The sequence below is a fragment of the Dermochelys coriacea genome, chromosome 22 (assembly GCF_009764565.3).
Source record: "Dermochelys coriacea isolate rDerCor1 chromosome 22, rDerCor1.pri.v4, whole genome shotgun sequence".
NCBI lineage: Eukaryota > Metazoa > Chordata > Testudines > Dermochelyidae > Dermochelys > Dermochelys coriacea.
In genome coordinates this window covers 9,077,833-9,094,584 of record NC_050089.1, presented here as the reverse complement: position 1 = coordinate 9,094,584, position 16,752 = coordinate 9,077,833, and the positions used below count along the sequence as shown (strand labels likewise).

General features: G+C 42.5%; 1 protein-coding gene across 2 annotated transcripts in view; it reads left to right on the top strand.

The window, feature by feature from the left end:
- NCAPD3 (non-SMC condensin II complex subunit D3) overlaps window positions 1-16,752 on the top strand; it is a 49,625-nt gene that overhangs the window by 217 nt on the left and 32,656 nt on the right. For both annotated transcript variants that reach the window (XM_038380930.2, XM_038380931.2), the window contains exons 2-11: window positions 7,029-7,183; window positions 10,246-10,408; window positions 11,178-11,362; window positions 12,214-12,384; window positions 12,471-12,532; window positions 12,803-12,890; window positions 14,134-14,267; window positions 15,270-15,342; window positions 16,092-16,217; window positions 16,412-16,664. In XM_038380930.2, coding sequence (XP_038236858.1) covers window positions 7,029-7,183; window positions 10,246-10,408; window positions 11,178-11,362; window positions 12,214-12,384; window positions 12,471-12,532; window positions 12,803-12,890; window positions 14,134-14,267; window positions 15,270-15,342; window positions 16,092-16,217; window positions 16,412-16,664 — 1,410 coding nt within the window. The remainder of the gene's footprint in view (window positions 1-7,028; window positions 7,184-10,245; window positions 10,409-11,177; window positions 11,363-12,213; window positions 12,385-12,470; window positions 12,533-12,802; window positions 12,891-14,133; window positions 14,268-15,269; window positions 15,343-16,091; window positions 16,218-16,411; window positions 16,665-16,752) is intronic.

Genomic DNA, 16,752 nt, shown 5'->3' with positions numbered 1-16,752 from the left:
GTAAGCGGCGGGAGGCCTGAGCCCGGCCACGGGGCTGCCGGGGAGACCTTCAGGGGAGGGGGGCTGAAGGAAGAGGGGATCCTACGGGGAGGGGCCGGGGGAGAAGAACGGGAAGAGGAGGAGGGGGGCTGGCGGCGGGGCGGGGGGAGAACGGGAAGAGGAGGGGGCCTGGGGGCGGGGCGGGGGGAGAGCTGGAAGGGGGCGGGGGGCTGGAGGAGGAGGAGAGGTGGGGGGCTAGTGGTGGAGAACTAGGAGAGGTGGGGGGCGGAGAACTGGAAGAGATGGGGGGCTGGTGGCGGAGAACTAGGAGAGGTGGGGGGCGGAGAACTGGAAGAGGAGGGGGGCTGGGAGAGGTGGGGGGCTGGTGGTGGAGAACTAGGAGAGGCGGGGGGCTGGTGGCGGAGAACTGGAAGAGATGGGGGGCTGGGAGAGGTGGGGGGCTAGTGGTGGAGAACTAGGAGAGGTGGGGGGCGGAGAACTGGAAGAGGAGGGGGGCTGGGAGAGGTGGGGGGCTGGTGGTGGAGAACTAGGAGAGGCGGGGGGCTGGTGGCGGAGAACTGGAAGAGATGGGGGGCTGGGAGAGGTGGGGGGCTAGTGGTGGAGAACTAGGAGAGGTGGGGGGCGGAGAACTGGGAGAGGTGGGGGGCTAGTGGCGGAGAACTAGGAGAGGTGGGGGGGCGGAGAACTAGGAGAGGTGGGGGGCTGGGAGAGGTGGGGGGGGGCGTTCTGAGGCTCGAGGGGCTGAAGGATGAAGGGGCCCTAGGCGGCTGGGGTAGTCACTGCTTCCTCCCGTCCGCAATGCTTGGGGCTTAGGGTGAGGGAGGGTTCGTGGGTTCTCGTCTGTCCCACCACAGAGCTACCTCCTACCTGACAAGATCCCCACCTCCAAAGGGAGGGGCTGGCCTGGGAAGTTGTGTGGTGTTCGGGCCTGGGGAGTGTCTGTGGGATCCTGGAACAGGTTGGTGTGGGAGCCAGGACTCCTGGATTCTACTCCCCGAGCTGCCCCTGAACACCACTGCTCCTCTCCGTGCCCCTCTGTGGACTAGCTCCAGTGCTATTGGCCTGCTTCATGGGGAGCTCAGGGTTTAAAACCAGAGCCGCCCCCATCTGGATTATCTGTCACTGCCTGTTACCCGAATCGGGGATCTCGTCCTTTGTCAGTTGCACCGAGTGTTTTCTCCATTGTCGGAAAACAGTGTATTCAGCAGCCCCCTGTTGTCCAGTTTGCCACGGTTCTGCTATAGTTTGCTAGTTTCCGGTTTCATTGTTTTGTATTTCAGAAGCTTGCAGAATGTATAGTTTTCAAAAACAGTAGGGGGATGTTTATTTCTTTTAGCAGCTGCTTCTATTTATAGGTTTCAGAGTAGCAGCCTTGCTAGTCTGTATTCGCAAAAAGAAAAGGAGTACTTGTGACACCTTAGAGACTAACAAATTTATTTGAGCATAAGCTTTCGTGAGCTACAGCTTACTTCATCGGATGCAATCAGTGGAAAATACAGTGGGGAGATTTATATACATAGAGAACATGAAACAATGGGTGTTAACCATACACACTGTAAAGAGAGTGATCACATAAGGTAAGCTATTACCAGGAGGAAGTGGGGGGCGTGGGAAACCTTTTGTAGTGTTAATCAAGGTGGGCCATTTCCAGCAATTGACAAGAACATCTGAGGAACAGTGGTGGGGGGGGGAGGGAAATAAACATGGGGAAATAGTTTTACTTTGTGTAATGACCCATCCACTCCCAGTCTCCATTCAAGCCTAAATTAATTGTATCCAGTTTGCAAATTAATTCCAATTCAGCAGTCTCTCGTTGGAGTCTGTTTCTGAAGTTTTTTTGTTGAAGAATTGCAACTTTTAGGTCTGTAATCGAGTGACCAAATAGATTGAAGTGTTCTCTGACTGGTTTTTGAATGTTATAATTCTTGATGTCTGATTTGTATCCATTTATTCTTTTACGTAGAGACTGTCCAGTTTGGCCAATGTACATGGCAGAGGGGCATTGCTGGCACATGATGGCATATATCACATTGGTAGATGTGCAGGTGAACGAGCCTCTGATAGTGTGGCTGATGTGATTAGGCCCTATGATGGTGTCCCCTGAATAGATATGTGGACGGAGTTGGCAAGGGGCTTTGTTGCAAGGACAGGTTCCTGGGTTAGTGGTTCTGTTGAATGGTGTGTGATTGCTGGTGAGTATTTGCTTCAGATTTGGGGGCTGTCTGTAAGCTAGAACTGGCCTGTCTCCCAGGATCTCTGAGAGTGATGGGTCGTCCTTCAGGATAGGTTGTAGATCCTTGATGATGCGTTGGAGAGGTTTTAGTTGGGGGCTGAAGGGGATGGCTAGTGGCGTTCTGTTATTTTCTTTGTTGGGCCTGTCCTGTAGTAGGTGACTTCTGGGTACTCTTCTGGCTCTGTCAATCTGTTTCTTCACTTCGGCAGGTGGGTATTGTAGTTGTAAGAACGCTTGATAGAGATCTTGTAGGTGTTTGTCTCTGTCTGAGGGGTTGGAGCAAATGCGGTTATATCGTAGCGCTTGGCTGTAGACAATGGATCGAGTGGTATGATCTGGATGAAAGCTAGAGGCATGTAGGTAGGAATAGCGGTCAGTAGGTTTCCGATATAGGGTGGTGTTTATGTGACCATCGCTTATTAGCACCGTAGTGTCCAGGAAGTGGATCTCTTGTGTGGACTGGTCCAGGCTGAGGTTGATGGTGGGATGGAAATTGTTGAAATCCTGGTGGAATTCCTCAAGGGCTTCTTTTCCATGGGTCCAGATGATGAAGATGTCATCAATGTAGTGCAAGTAGAGTAGGGGCATTAGGAGACGAGAGCTGAGGAAGCGTTGTTCTAAGTCATCCATAAAAATGTTGGCATACTGTGGGGCCATGCGGGTACCCATAGTAGTGCTGCTGATTTGAAGGTATACATTGTCACCAAATGTGAAATAGTTATGGGTCAGGACAAAGTCACAAAGTTCTGCCACCAGGTTAGCCGTGACATTATCGGGGATACTGTTCCTGACGGCTTGTAGTCCATCTTTGTGTGGAATGTTGGTGTAGAGGGCTTCTACATCCATAGTGGCCAGGATGGTGTTTTCAGGAAGATCACCGATGGATTGTAGTTTCCTCAGGAAGTCAGTGGTGTCTTGAGGATAGCTCAAATGTTCTTGTCAACTGCTGGAAATGGCCCACCTTGATTATCACTACAAAAGGTTTTTTCCCCACACTCTCCTGCTGGTAATAGCTCACCTTAAGTGATCACTCTCGTTACAGTCTGTATGGTAACACCCACTGTTTCATTTTTTCTATGTATATAATCTCCCTACTGTATTTTCCACTGAATGCAACGGATGAAGTGAGCTGTAGTTCATGAAAGCTTATGCTCAAATAAATTTGTTAGTCTCTAAGGTGCCACAAGTACTTCTTTACTATTTATAGACATTTTTGTTTGGAAAACTCTGTTAGAGCTTATAAGATACTACTTGAGAATAGGTTTCAGAGTAGTAGTCTGTATTCGCGAAAAGAAAAGGAAGACTTGTGGCATCTAAGAGACTAACAAATTTATTTGAGCATAAGTTTTTGGGAGCTACAGCTCACTTCATCAGATGCAACTTGAGAATAGTTTCTTATTGACATAATTGTCAATAGTAGACTGCAGAAGAAGTTGCATATCTGTCCAATACGCTATGTCAGGGGTGGGCAAACTTTTTGGCCCGAGGGCCACATCTGAGTATGGAAATTGTATGGAAGGCCATGAATGCTGACAAAATTGGGGTTGGGGTGCAGGAGGGGTGTGGGCTCTGGGGTGGGGCTGGGGATGAGGGTTGTAGGGGGTTCTGGGCTGGGGCGGGAGGGGCTCAGGCATGCAGGCTGTGGGCGATACGTACCTCAAGCAGCTCCAGGAAGCAGCAGCATGTCTCCTCTCCAGTTCCTACATGGAGGACCAGCCAGGGGGTTCTGCATGCTGCCAGGTCTGCAACTGCCACCCCTGGAGCTCCCATTGGCCACAGTTCCCAGCCAATGGGAGTTGTGGGGGTGGTGCTTGGGGTGGGGGCAGCACACAGAGCCCCCTGGCTGCCCTTTCACATAGGAACCGTAGGGAGAACTTGTCACTGCTTCTGGGAGCCGCCCAGATCTGCGGCATGCACACACAGAGCGGCCCCCATGCCCACTCCCCGGCTGGAGCGTGGGAGCTGGGCAAGCCCCAGACCCTGCTCGCCAGCAGGAGCTCGAGAGCCGGATGTGGGACGTAGTTTGCCCACCCCTGGGCTATGCGATTCTAATTTGCACTTGCTGAAGATTTCCATAAGAATGCTAGAGCAAAACTTGGGGGGGGGGGGAGTTTAAAAATAATTCTGTTGAATTTTGGGCTTTGTGTTTAAATAAATAAATAAATAAATAAGACACACACAAATTGAGCCAAATTTTGAACTGACATTCTTGCTGAAATGTTCAGCGACAGCAAATCAGGTGTGTGTGTGTATTATATATATATATATATATATATATATATATATTAAAAAAAAATCTCGGAGTTGTATATAACTTCCACACGCTATTGCTATAAATTCTTTGTCAATAAGAAACTAATATGAAATGTAATTCTCAAATTTATGGTTTGAAATGTGCAATAATCTCAATTTCTGCATTCAATTTTAAATAAATAATCATTAACATCTGAGGTTTTTCTCTTGGTGTCATGTTAGTACAATAATTTAAGTAAATAAAAATATCAAATGGTCCTTGGGGATAAGCAGCATTTTTATCTGTCAAAAATCATATAAATAGCTACATCTAAGTTTGTATTTTGACATATACACAGGTATTACTCTTCCCAGCATTGAAAAACCGCCAGCTACAGCCTGTGGTATGGCAGCTGTTTAACAATGCTCGGCGACACTGCACAACAATTTAGTGCAGGAAATGCATAATACTGCACCGAACTGAGAGTACTCAGGCACTGTTATTTTTTCAAGAGGAAAAAAATAAATTAGTCTTTGCAAACTATTGTAAAGGTGGAGGGGAGATCAGATTTTCATCCCGCCAGTCTGAATTACATCGTCTTTATTTTACTGTCTTTAAAAGTCTAATTGTCATTTGTAGTTGGAAAAGCCACACTCCCAAGAATGTCAGGAACATGGAGAATATTTTGAGTATGAAGGTGATATGTAGGTGAAATAATTACCCAGTAACTGAAAAGCACAACTACAAACTAACTGAATGCGAAACAAACATAGGAAGAATAATAAGAGAACAATATGGCTCTCTCAGGAACTCTTTAATGACCTGGAAATCAAAATGGAGTCCTACAAAAAGTGGAAACATGGCATAATTGCTAAGGAGGAGTACAAAAAAATAGCACAAGCATGTAGGGACAAAATCAGAAAGCCTAAAGCATAAAATGAGTTACATCTAGCAAGGGAGATAAAAGGCAATAAAAAGAGGTTCTTTCAATACATTTAGGAGCAAGAGAAAGACTAACAGTCCAGAGAAGAGCAACAAAAATTATTAAAAAGTTTAGGAAACCTGGCCTATGAGGAAAGGTTAAAAAAATTGGACATGTTTAGGCTTGAAAAAAGAAGACCAAGGAGAACTTGATAACAGTCTTCAAGTATGTTAAGGCCTGTTATGAAGAGGACTGTGATCAGTTTTTCTCCATGTCCACTGAAGATAGGACAAGAAATAATGGGTTTCATCTGCAGCAAGGACGATTTAGATTAGATATTAGGAAAAACTTTCTAACTGATTAAAGGGTAGTTAAACTCTGGAATAGGCTTCCAAAGGAGGTTGTGGAACCCCCATCTTCGGAGGTTTTAAAGAACAATTTGGACAAGTAGCTGTCAGGGATGGTATGTGTATATTTGGTCTTTCCTTTCTGCTGAGAAATGGACTTGATGACTTCTCAGGGTCCCTTCCAGCCCTACATTTCCGTGATCTAAGGCATTGTCCTTTTTTTACCCCTACTATCTGATTTCTTTCCTGATGAATGGTTAACAGAGGATTACTGTTTCTTCCTATTGTGGTAATTATAAATTGTAAATAATTGTTTTCATGTTTGTCCAGGTGCCAGAGATACGGGTACCCTTAATAAGCTATTATAAAGGAATAACGTACATCCTTATGTCCTCTTGTAATTACTGTGATCCTCTAAAAAGGAAAAAGGGGAATGGAATCTCATAGCAGAAAGAACTTTCACAAGCACCGGCCTGGGACAAATTCCACCTCTTTTTGAGTTCCCCATAGTTTATGATCTTTGATGGTGAATTGTGTTTCCTTTCACCTCAGTAATGGAGAATACCACAGCATTTTACCTTTTTATAATCTGCATAGGGACAAGAAAAAATAGCTTCTAAGTTTTAGACCTATAGAACTCCAAATGGTTTAAGATACCGAATCACATATTGAAAGAGACTGACACATCTACAATCATCTGAGGCTCCTGAGTTAACAGACCCTCACGGAGAGGCCTGTGGCAGGATGTTTTGGGGAAAAGGTCCTTTGCTCTGGACGGGTCCTTTGCCAGTTCACTAACAAAACGTTGAATTGTTGAACTTCATTGCACAGTGCGAGGCCTGTACAATTTCTGAGGTTTTCCTGAAGGGATTAGGTGTGGGGAAGACTTTATTCTTGATTAGCTGAAGGGAGTCACCTTGTGAATATTGACCTAACTCATAAAAAAACTATATTAAAAAAAAAAGAGTTGTATTTGTGCTTGAAGTTTAAATAAGTACATTTAATAAGTCTAAGTGAGAGATTTATGTTTTAAAGGATTATTGTTCTAAAGGTTTTGTTAATGCCAGCCCAAAGTGCAGGTATTAGTACTCCTATCCTAAACTGTTTTATACTCATAAAAAACTGTCACATTCCTTCTCAGAAGTAGCCACACTTCAGTGGTAAGTGAGGTGATCCTTGTTTATATTTTTAGATCAAACTTACAAAGTGCTTTGGAATGAAAAGTTCTATATAAGTCTATTTTTTTTTTTATTTTTTGAATAAGTGTGTATGTTTTGTATCTCTTTCCCCCAGCCTGGGTTGACACAGTCTGGGAACTAGATTTCACTGAGACAGAGCCTCTGGATTCCAGAATAGAAGAGGGGATCACAGAAGATGGACTTGATGCCTTCAGCGAACTTTACAAGACTCTCTACTCTTTTGTTGCCAAGGACCATGGGACCACTGAAGTAAGTTGGAAATTATCCATCTCTCTATTTGGTGGCAAAGATGTACCCACTGAATTTCCCTACTATGCATACTCTCCCCATCTTTCTGTAAAAAGAAAAGGAGTACTTGTGGCACCTTAGAGACTAACAAATTTATTAGAGCATAAGCTTTCGTGAGCTACAGCTCACTTCATCAGATGCATTTGGTGGAAAATACAGAAGGGAGATTGATATACACACACAGAGAACATGAAACAATGGGTTTATCATACACACTGTAAGGAGAGTGATCGCTTAAGATAAGCCATCACCAGCAGCAGGGGGGGGAAAGGAGGAAAACCTTTCATGGTGACAAGCAAGGTAGGCTAATTCCAGCAGTTAACAAGAATATCAGAGGAACAGTGGGAGGTGGGGTGGGAGGGAGAAATAACATGGGGAAATAGTTTTACTTTGTGTAATGACTCATCCATTCCCAGTCTCTATTCAAGTGGCCATGATAGCAAGTGCCCTCAGAGGGGGGAAATTGATGTATCTCGTCATTAGGAGACGAGAGCAGAGGAAGCGTTGTTCTAAGTCAGCCATAAAAATGTTGGCTTACTGTGGGGCCATGCGGGTACCCATCGCAGTGCCGCTGATTTGAAGGTATACATTGTCCCCAAATGTGAAATAGTTATGGGTGAGGTCACAAAGTTCAGCCACCAGGTTAGCCGTGACATTATCGGGGATACTGTTCCTGACGGCTTGTAGTCCATCTTTGTGTGGAATGTTGGTATAGAGGGCTTCTACATCATTTGTGACTTTGTCCTCACCCATAACTATTTCACATTTCCAACATTTTTATGGCTGACTTAGAACAACGCTTCCTCAGCTCTCGTCTCCTAATGCCCCTACTCTACTTGCGCTACATTGATGACATCTTCATCATCTGGACCCATGGAAAAGAAGCCCTTGAGGAATTCCACCAGGATTTCAACAATTTCCATCCCACCATCAACCTCAGCCTGGACCAGTCCACACAAGAGATCCAAATTCTGGACACGACGGTGCTAATAAGCGATGGTCACATAAACGCCATCCTATATCGGAAACCTACTGACCGCTATTCCTACCTACATGCCTCTAGCTTTCATCCAGATCATACCACACGATCCATTGTCTACAGCCAAGCTCTACGATATAACCACATTTGCTCCAACCCCTCAGACAGAGACAAACACCTACAAGATCTTTATCATGCATTCCTACAACTACAGTACCCACCTGCTGAAGTGAAGAAACAGATTGACAGAGCCAGAAGAGTACCCAGAAGTCACCTACTACAGGACAGGCCCAACAAAGAAAATAACAGAACGCCACTAGCCATCCCCTTCAGCCCCCAACTAAAACCTCTCCAACGCATCATCAAGGATCTACAACTATCCTGAAGGACGACCCATCACTCTCACAGATCTTGGGAGACAGGCCAGTCCTTGCTTACAGACAGCCCCCCAATCTGAAGCAAATACTCACTAGCCACCACACAACAGAACCACTAACCCAGGAACCTATCCTTGCAACAAAGCCCGTTGCCAACTCTGTCCACATATCTATTCAGGGAATAGCATCACAGGGCCTAATCACATCAGCCACACTATCAGAGGCTCGTTCACCTGCGCATCTACCAATGTGATATATGCCATCATGTGCCAGCAATGCCCCTCTGCCATGTACATTGGTCAAACTGGACAGTCTCTATATAAAAGAATGAATGGACAGAAATCAGACGTCAAGAATTATAACATTCAAAAATCAGTTGGAGAACACTTCAATCTCTCCGGTCACTCGATTACAGACCTGAGGGTGGCTATCCTTCAACAAAAAAGCTTCAAAAACAGATTCTAACGAGAGACTGCTGAATTGGAATTAATTTGCAAACTGGATACAATTAACTTAGGCTTGAATAGAGACTGGGAATGGATGAGTCATTACACAAAGTAAAACTATTTCCTCATGTTATTTCTCCCCCCCACCCCACCTCCCACTGTTCCTCAGATATTCTTGTTAACTGCTGGAAATAGCTTACCTTGCTTGTCACCATGAAAGGTTTTCCTCCTTTCCCCCCCCCCCCCCCCGCTGCTGGTGATGGCTTATCTTAAGTGATCACTCTCCTTACAGTTTTCAGAGTAGCAGCCATGTTAGTCGGTATTCGCAAAAAGAAAAGGAGTACTTGTGGCACCCTAGAGACTAACAAATTTATTAGAGCATAAGCTTTCGTGAGCTACAGCTCACTTCATCGGATGCATAAATTTGTTAGTCTCTAAGGTGCCACAAGTACTCCTTTTCTTTTCTCCTTACAGTGTGTATGATAAACCCATTGTTTCATGTTCTCTGTGTGTGTATATCAATCTCCCCTCTGTATTTTCCACCAAATGCATCCGATGAAGTGAGCTGTAGCTCACGAAAGCTTATGCTCTAATAAATTTTAGTCTCTAAGGTGCCACAAGTACTCCTTTTCTTTTTGCGAATACAGACTAACACGGCTGCTACTCTGAAACCTGTCATCTTTCTGTAGTAGTTCAGTAATTAAATATTTTGACCTTCGAATGAGTAACTGATATTTTATACAGTTGTATTCAAAGAATACATATCTGAGATGCAGGCTGTTTCAGAGAAGGGATATTAAAATAAAAAACCTACGTATGTGGGGAGTGGACAGAAGGACAATTTTTCAAAATCTTAATGGAAGCTGACAGGGAAACGTGTTGTCCTGGTGTGGTTCACAAAAGAGTTCTACGGTTAAGTCATGGCTAGGCGTCTTGTGAACATAAGTGTTATTCTAACCATCTCTTCTCCATCCATTTACTTTAAATCATGAAAGAAAATCTCTAATTTAAACAAGTTTGGTTATCCCAAGTGGCATGGTTCAGTGAATTTAAAAAAAAAAAAAATCTAGCTTGTGAGTGACCTGTTTTTCCTTCAAACCAGCATCATAGCCTTTGTGTTCTTTTTGATCTGAGTGACCATGATAGCAAGTGCCCTCAGAGGGGGGAAATTGATGTGAGATTTACCATAGTTCTTACGATCAGTTTTCTGCTTTGTCTCAGAGTATCTGGACCCTCTTTGCTGAGAACAATCTCTCCCCCAATGCTCTTGTGGCTGTGTTGTATCATTTTGTCCAAGTGGCCCAGAATAAAAATGCTACTGTACAGCAGCGGATATGTGCTCTCCATGCTGCTGGGCTGTACTTCTTACTGCTTGAAATACCAGGTAAGTAGATAGACCTTCCTTTCTAGTGCGGCTAATTTGGCTCAAGCTGTCTGGACAGTGCTTTTACATGTCCCTTGTTCAGTTGGATAGGTAATGGCTGTTAAGCCATTCTCCTCTATAGTTGTGTGGATGTGCGGTACTGGAAAGTTGCTATAGTCTTAGTGCTTTGGTGTTCTATGTGAAACAGTTTGATGATCTCAGTCTAGGTCCTAATTTCCAGACATCTTCATCAGTCTGTTCCCCTTATTGGCAGTTTTAGCAGAGAGGCCTGAATGTGACATGGAGATTGAACTTCACCAGGGGAAGATTGTACTGCCAGTGCTTGTGCTGTACTTGCTTTGTAGATAGAGAGGATTTAGCTCACTATTGCTTTCAGGCTGATCATGAAAGCAAAATTCTGATTAAAATAAAAGGTAATCAGAGTTTTCTAGCAGACTGAATCTGTGGCTGCATCTTTTTGTGTTTTAAGGCTGATGTACATTCTAGTTAAAAGTTTTGTTTTAAATAATACAGCAAATTCCAGATTGGCTCATTGTCCTGTTCTATAAGCGCCAACTGAGAGAGTTTTTGCAGATTTTACTCCTTCCTGCAATTTAATTTTGTTAATTTAAATACTGATTTTTCACTTCCTGAACCTCAAGTCACCGGGATGGCACTCGTGTTCTAGCCATCTGATTGGGCAAACAAGTGGAGCAGATGGATGAATAATTTTATGCTTTTCATATATTTGTAGTTTTGTTCTGAAAATGTCTGTTTTGTTTCTGGGCAGGCAGCGTAGCTCATCAGGTGTTCCATCAAGTGATGTTTGACAAATGTCTTCAGATACTGAGAAAGAGCTGGCCTCAAGGGTGTGAATTGACTAGGAAAAGGAAGAAGGATCATGCTAAAAGCTCTCAGGCTGAAGCAAGAAGAAATAAAAAGAAAGGAAGGCCAACCAGGAAGGAGAACTTTGATGTAAGATAATGTTCATACAGTATCTTCAGATACAGTACACTTATGCTCTCTATTAATTCATAACTGAATAGGAAACGTATTTAGTTTCCAAGTCAAAATGAGACTTCTCTTATCTTCCAGCACTTTACTCTCTCAACCTTGCATTCTGAAATCAAGCTGTGTTCTTTTTTGCACGTCGTTACAAACTTCTGAAAAGCCAGGCATGCAAAGTTAGCTGGCAGTTTCTTTGATGATGAGTGAGTTGCGACAGAAGAAAGCGTACTGTTCAGCATATTGTTAACATGTTCAGCAGCATATAGACAATTTGATGTTAATCATGAGTGCAGCCTGTATCTGTCTTGTATATTTAAGAGATCTGCATGTTAGTAGAACTAGAGGACTAAGTGTATTCAGATCTTCATACTAATCTAATGATGGGAGACTAAGGACTAAACTGAACTGAACTGGATATCAGAAAACTGAGGGAACATGAGGGCAAGGTCCTGATGAAAGAGGGTGGAAGAGAGTAAGCAGAGCTAGGAATTTGGCTTTGTGTACATCAATATCAGAATTCAGACGCCCAACCCTAGTTCTGCAGGGGGTTTTGTTTGTAAAATCTCAGATGGGAACAAGCTGTCTGAGATTTTTCTGGGAGCCCCCTTCTCTCTTTTCCCAGCTAATCGTAAATGCCTTTAAATAGTTTGAAATAAAATATTTGGTACGTTGGATACAAATTCCAATCCTGCTTTACTATTAATTAAATAAATTCCAGCCTCAGAGTTTCTGCATAATACAAATAAGAGTTCCTGCTTTCTAAGAAAAAAAGCGATTGTAGCAATGATAAATGATGGTTCTGTCTTCTACCAACCTAGATGGATGAGATTTTTGAAGAGGATGAGGATCAAGAAGAAGAGATTTATTTTTCAACACATGACCTGCTTCAAATTCGGGAAGCCATCTTCCTCCTCCTGAAAAACTTCTTAAGACTTCTGCCCAAGTTCTCTCTGAAAGAGAAACCTCATTGTGTGCAGAACTGCATGCAGGTAACTAAGGCTACTAAGGACTCGGGTACACAGACGGATCCTGATCACTGCCCCTCACATAACCTTATCCCTTTGCTTTCTTGCAGACCTTTGTTGAGTTGACAAGTTTTGAGCCTGCAGTGTATGAATTCGAGTTTTCAGAAACAATGTGAGCTATTACTTCTTAATGTTTATACATTGTTTTGAAGAGGTAAAGTGGTGAATATGTTAAGTATTATTATTCTGTGGATGTTAAAATGAAAACAGTGATTTTTCTCTAGATAATATTGAATTAGTTCTTCCTAATTTATATAGAAATGATATTCAGTGAATTTTAAACAAGTCTTTCCAGTTAATACAGAGTATCTTTGGTCACTTTATTAAAGTAAATAAATATCCAGTAGTAGGTAAAGCCATCTCAATGTATTCTTTTGTTCAGGAACATTAACCAAGCAAAATATGTCCCAGAGTTGGCCTATCATGGGCTGCGGTTGCTGTGCTCCCCGCTTCATGGTGTAGAAAATAAGGTAAAAGTCTTGACAAAATCTTTCAGGTCTTTCTTTATACATCAAAAAGAAACTATTATTCCCCCCTTTTAACAAGTCACTTTAATTATATATGTATGTTTCCCAGTTTGAAATAGGCTTAGGTACCTCTTTTTCCTCATCCCTATATCCTGTGACTTCTATGATGATTTTTTGTGTATCTATATAGCATAGTTTAATGAAAATATTTTGGGGATTGTGTTTCAAAATCGTGATAGCTAAGTAAAGTTGCATCTCTTTAATATCTTAGAGCAGAGAATCTGAACAGTTACTGACTTGAACTGACAATTCCTTTGCTTCCTGCTAGATGGTGCTCTAATTCTGTCTGTTAGTATTTTCTGTTGTGGCATTGTTTGGTGATAGGGGACATTGGGGATTGTGGGAATATTACGCACAGTGGTAAACAGGATTAATGCAAATGGGCAGAAAATTCTTTCTCATAGGAACATCTAATTATACCAAAGTCTGCAGCTTGGCCTTTTTTATTATTTTGTTAAATCAAGCACCCCGCATAAATGCTTAATTATTTACATATTGTATCCGTTTCCATACGGCATGTGAACTTAGAAAGTATCCATGTTTTTCTGGATTGTAATACAATGTCAAGAGGGGACTAGTGCTCATTTTTTTCAGAGTTTGAACCCTCCTTTCTATCTCTTCACTGCTCAGGCCCCTCAGTCAAATGATATGAATAATAGGGACAGTGTGACAGCTAAAATATGGCAAGCAATGGAATGCCAAAAATGTACCTTCTGCACCATCAGTGCATAAGGAAGCATAGGCATTTAATTTAAGGTGTTTTCTGTGAGAAAATAATGAATTTCCCCAAATTCTGTGGATTTCTGTTGTAACTGATTCATAGAGTTTAAGGCCAGAAGTCTGACTGCCTGTACGCCACAGGCTGTTAAATTTCAACCAGTTATTCCTATATTGTGTTCCACTTGAAATTATGCACCTTTTTAACTTGATTGCCCTGCTGGAAAGTAACTTTTTAGGTCTTTTCAGGTTTGTATGACATCAGTTAGGGTAAGTATAACCCCAGTATAAGAAAGATGCTCTCTGTATATGTAGCCTCCCTTTTAAAGTATTCTGTTTGGATTTTGTTAGGGAAAAATTGTTTCGTATGAACCTGCTTGAATTATTTTATTAACCAAGACACAGTGATAGTCTAGCTCCTGTACCTGTTGCTGAAGATCAGCTGATTCTAGGTGTCTTTTTCTTCCAGACTCTGCACCGTATCTTCCATCGTCTCCTCAATGTCATCCTCATGCTGGAAGGGGAAGAAGGATCCAGGCATACAGCCCTTTCTGTCACATCACAGGTTATTGGTGCTAGGAATCAGGGAATAAAATTCATCAGGTGAAGTACAAAGTAGTTGGGTTAGCATTATCTTACTCCTCATTGCTAGTTAATAGAGGGATTAGAATAACTAAGGCTTATTCTGAAGCTGTTGTGTATAGGTGAGGATTAATTTCAATTTCTGTCATAAGAGCTAACGTAGGACTTGTCTTCTGAGGGGAAAAAACACTGAATGTTGAAAACTGGGATGGGAGGGCAAAGATCTCCTGTTTTAGACTTGCAGCAAATTGTGGGGATTTTAGTTCATTACTCAGTGTGATGGAGACCTTTAGTTAGGAATTTATCCCTTAATTGTCCAGTCATCTTTCTGTTTCTTAGCTTTTTGCTTTCATTTATGCTGTCCCTTATACTTGGAACAATATCCTACTTTTCATCTGCCAAGGGCCTGTTCTTTCCTCCAACCCTATTCATAAAACCTGTTCCATACAGGAATCTTTCTTGTATAGGCTCTCCATCTTTCTGTGACATCCCCTACCTTTACTGCTGTCCCTTGTCTTGTCTACTGGAGAACACAGGTGTTTGGGACAGATGGGACATAATCTAATTCTGTTTTGCAAAGTGCTGCTCAAGTTTTTGGCTCTAGCTAAATGATTGAAGTCCTCACCAGTTAGTTGCAATTAAACAAACACTTGGGTACTGGTGTGCTTAGTAACAGAACTGACCCAGATATGGACCTTTACAATGTTATGCTATGCAGCAGTCACGAGAGGGTGGGGGTTAGCTAACTGTTGCATGGAGTTTGTTTTTAGTACCCTACTTCTAATGTGTTGCTTTTGGGAGCAGCTGCTATTTCTGACTTCCTCTTCCTGCGTTTAGAAACAAGAATATTTTAAAAGCACAGTTTTTACAGAGATCAGTGAACAATATGTAACAGTCAGAGTAGGAATAAGGAAGCTCTGTGTACAGCTGCCTGTCTGAATGTAGGAGATGGCCATGTGCTAATTTTTTGCTCCCTATTACAAAAGCAACCTGTTATAAATTGCTTGTTTCTGTTTTGTGCAGCTCTATAGTAGATGAACTAAAGGAAGTCGCCTTTCCTGTGCTCCGAATCTTACTGCAGCATATCTGTGCCAAGGTATGTTAGCTCCTTTTTATATCTCGGATCTAGACAATGGCACTATTCTTGGATAAAATGTGATGCCTATGAATGAACGTGGAGAATCTATTTCCTTAACTTTCACCACTTAAACTTTATCACCATGCGTCTTCTGTTGGGTATTTTAGTATGTCTGAGATTCTTGTGACAAAGTGACTCTTTAGATCCATGTAAATGTTTTCAAACTGTAAAAGTATGGCACTCATCTTAGCAGAGAGATTCTCATGGACATTTCTCCACTGTTCACAATTGCTTGTACCTTCTATTGACATCTTAAACAAAAACATTTAAAATCTTGTGACAAAGCAATTACTTATGTGGTCAAGTAAAAACAGAGAAACATTTAACATATGTGTAGCTACTGTCAGTGTGACTTCAGGAGCTGGAAACAAGGATTACAAGAGCCCTGTGACCAGCCAGCTGTCCATGGATCACGTTTTTCCAGTCTTCACAGTTGCCTTGGGAAGCTAGTATTATCCCCATTTTATAAAGGGGGAATCTTTGCTTTTCAGGGTTTGTGAGTTGCCCAAGGCCATATGTTGACCCATTGGCAAAGACAAGCTTAGAATGCTGGAATTCCTAGTTAACAGTCCTGTGCTTGAACTGCTAGGCCATATTACTCTCTTGAATAAACTGATATTTATTCTGAGGACTGAAATGTGTTTTAGCTATTGTAACAGACCATCCGAATATTGGTCTTGGCAAATTCCTTTGTCCTTGTATTTCAGGTCCCAGATAAAGCTGACTATCGTACCTATGCCGCACAAGCCGTGATGCAATTGCTGAATAAGCTCCCTTGTGCAGAGTATGCTGACTTTGTAGCTTGGCTTTATAGATACTCACATAATACCAAGGTAAGTGTATATCCTATTTAATACACCGGATCTTTGGACATAGCTGTATTTTGAGCAGGTAAAACACCGTATAAGTACTAAATAGTATTTTTCTTATAGCTGACGGCTGGTAGCAACTAGATTACAGCTGTGATAGATGTCTCGGTGCTTTAACACTTCTGTAGTAGAGGATCTGGTGTTCTTCACTTCCATAGATTCCCTACAGAGTGTTTGCCCTTGATGTAGCCTTAGCTCTGTTGGATATGCCGGAGAGGAAACCGGACAGCTCCTTGTCTGTGGATCATCAGAAGCTTCTAAAGCACAAGTTTCTGGTGCAGGATATGGTGTTCGGCCGCTGCTCAGACAAGGCACCTACGGTCCGCAGCAAAGCACTATCCAGTTTTGCTTACTGTCTGGAAATGAAAGCTGCCACTATGTTGGAGAGTATACAGGAGCTATTACAAGGCAGTAAGTATGGCAGCTGAATTCAGTATTGCTAAATGTCTCTTGAATTTTTGGGGGAATAATTATTGGGAGATCAAAGATCTAATTGACA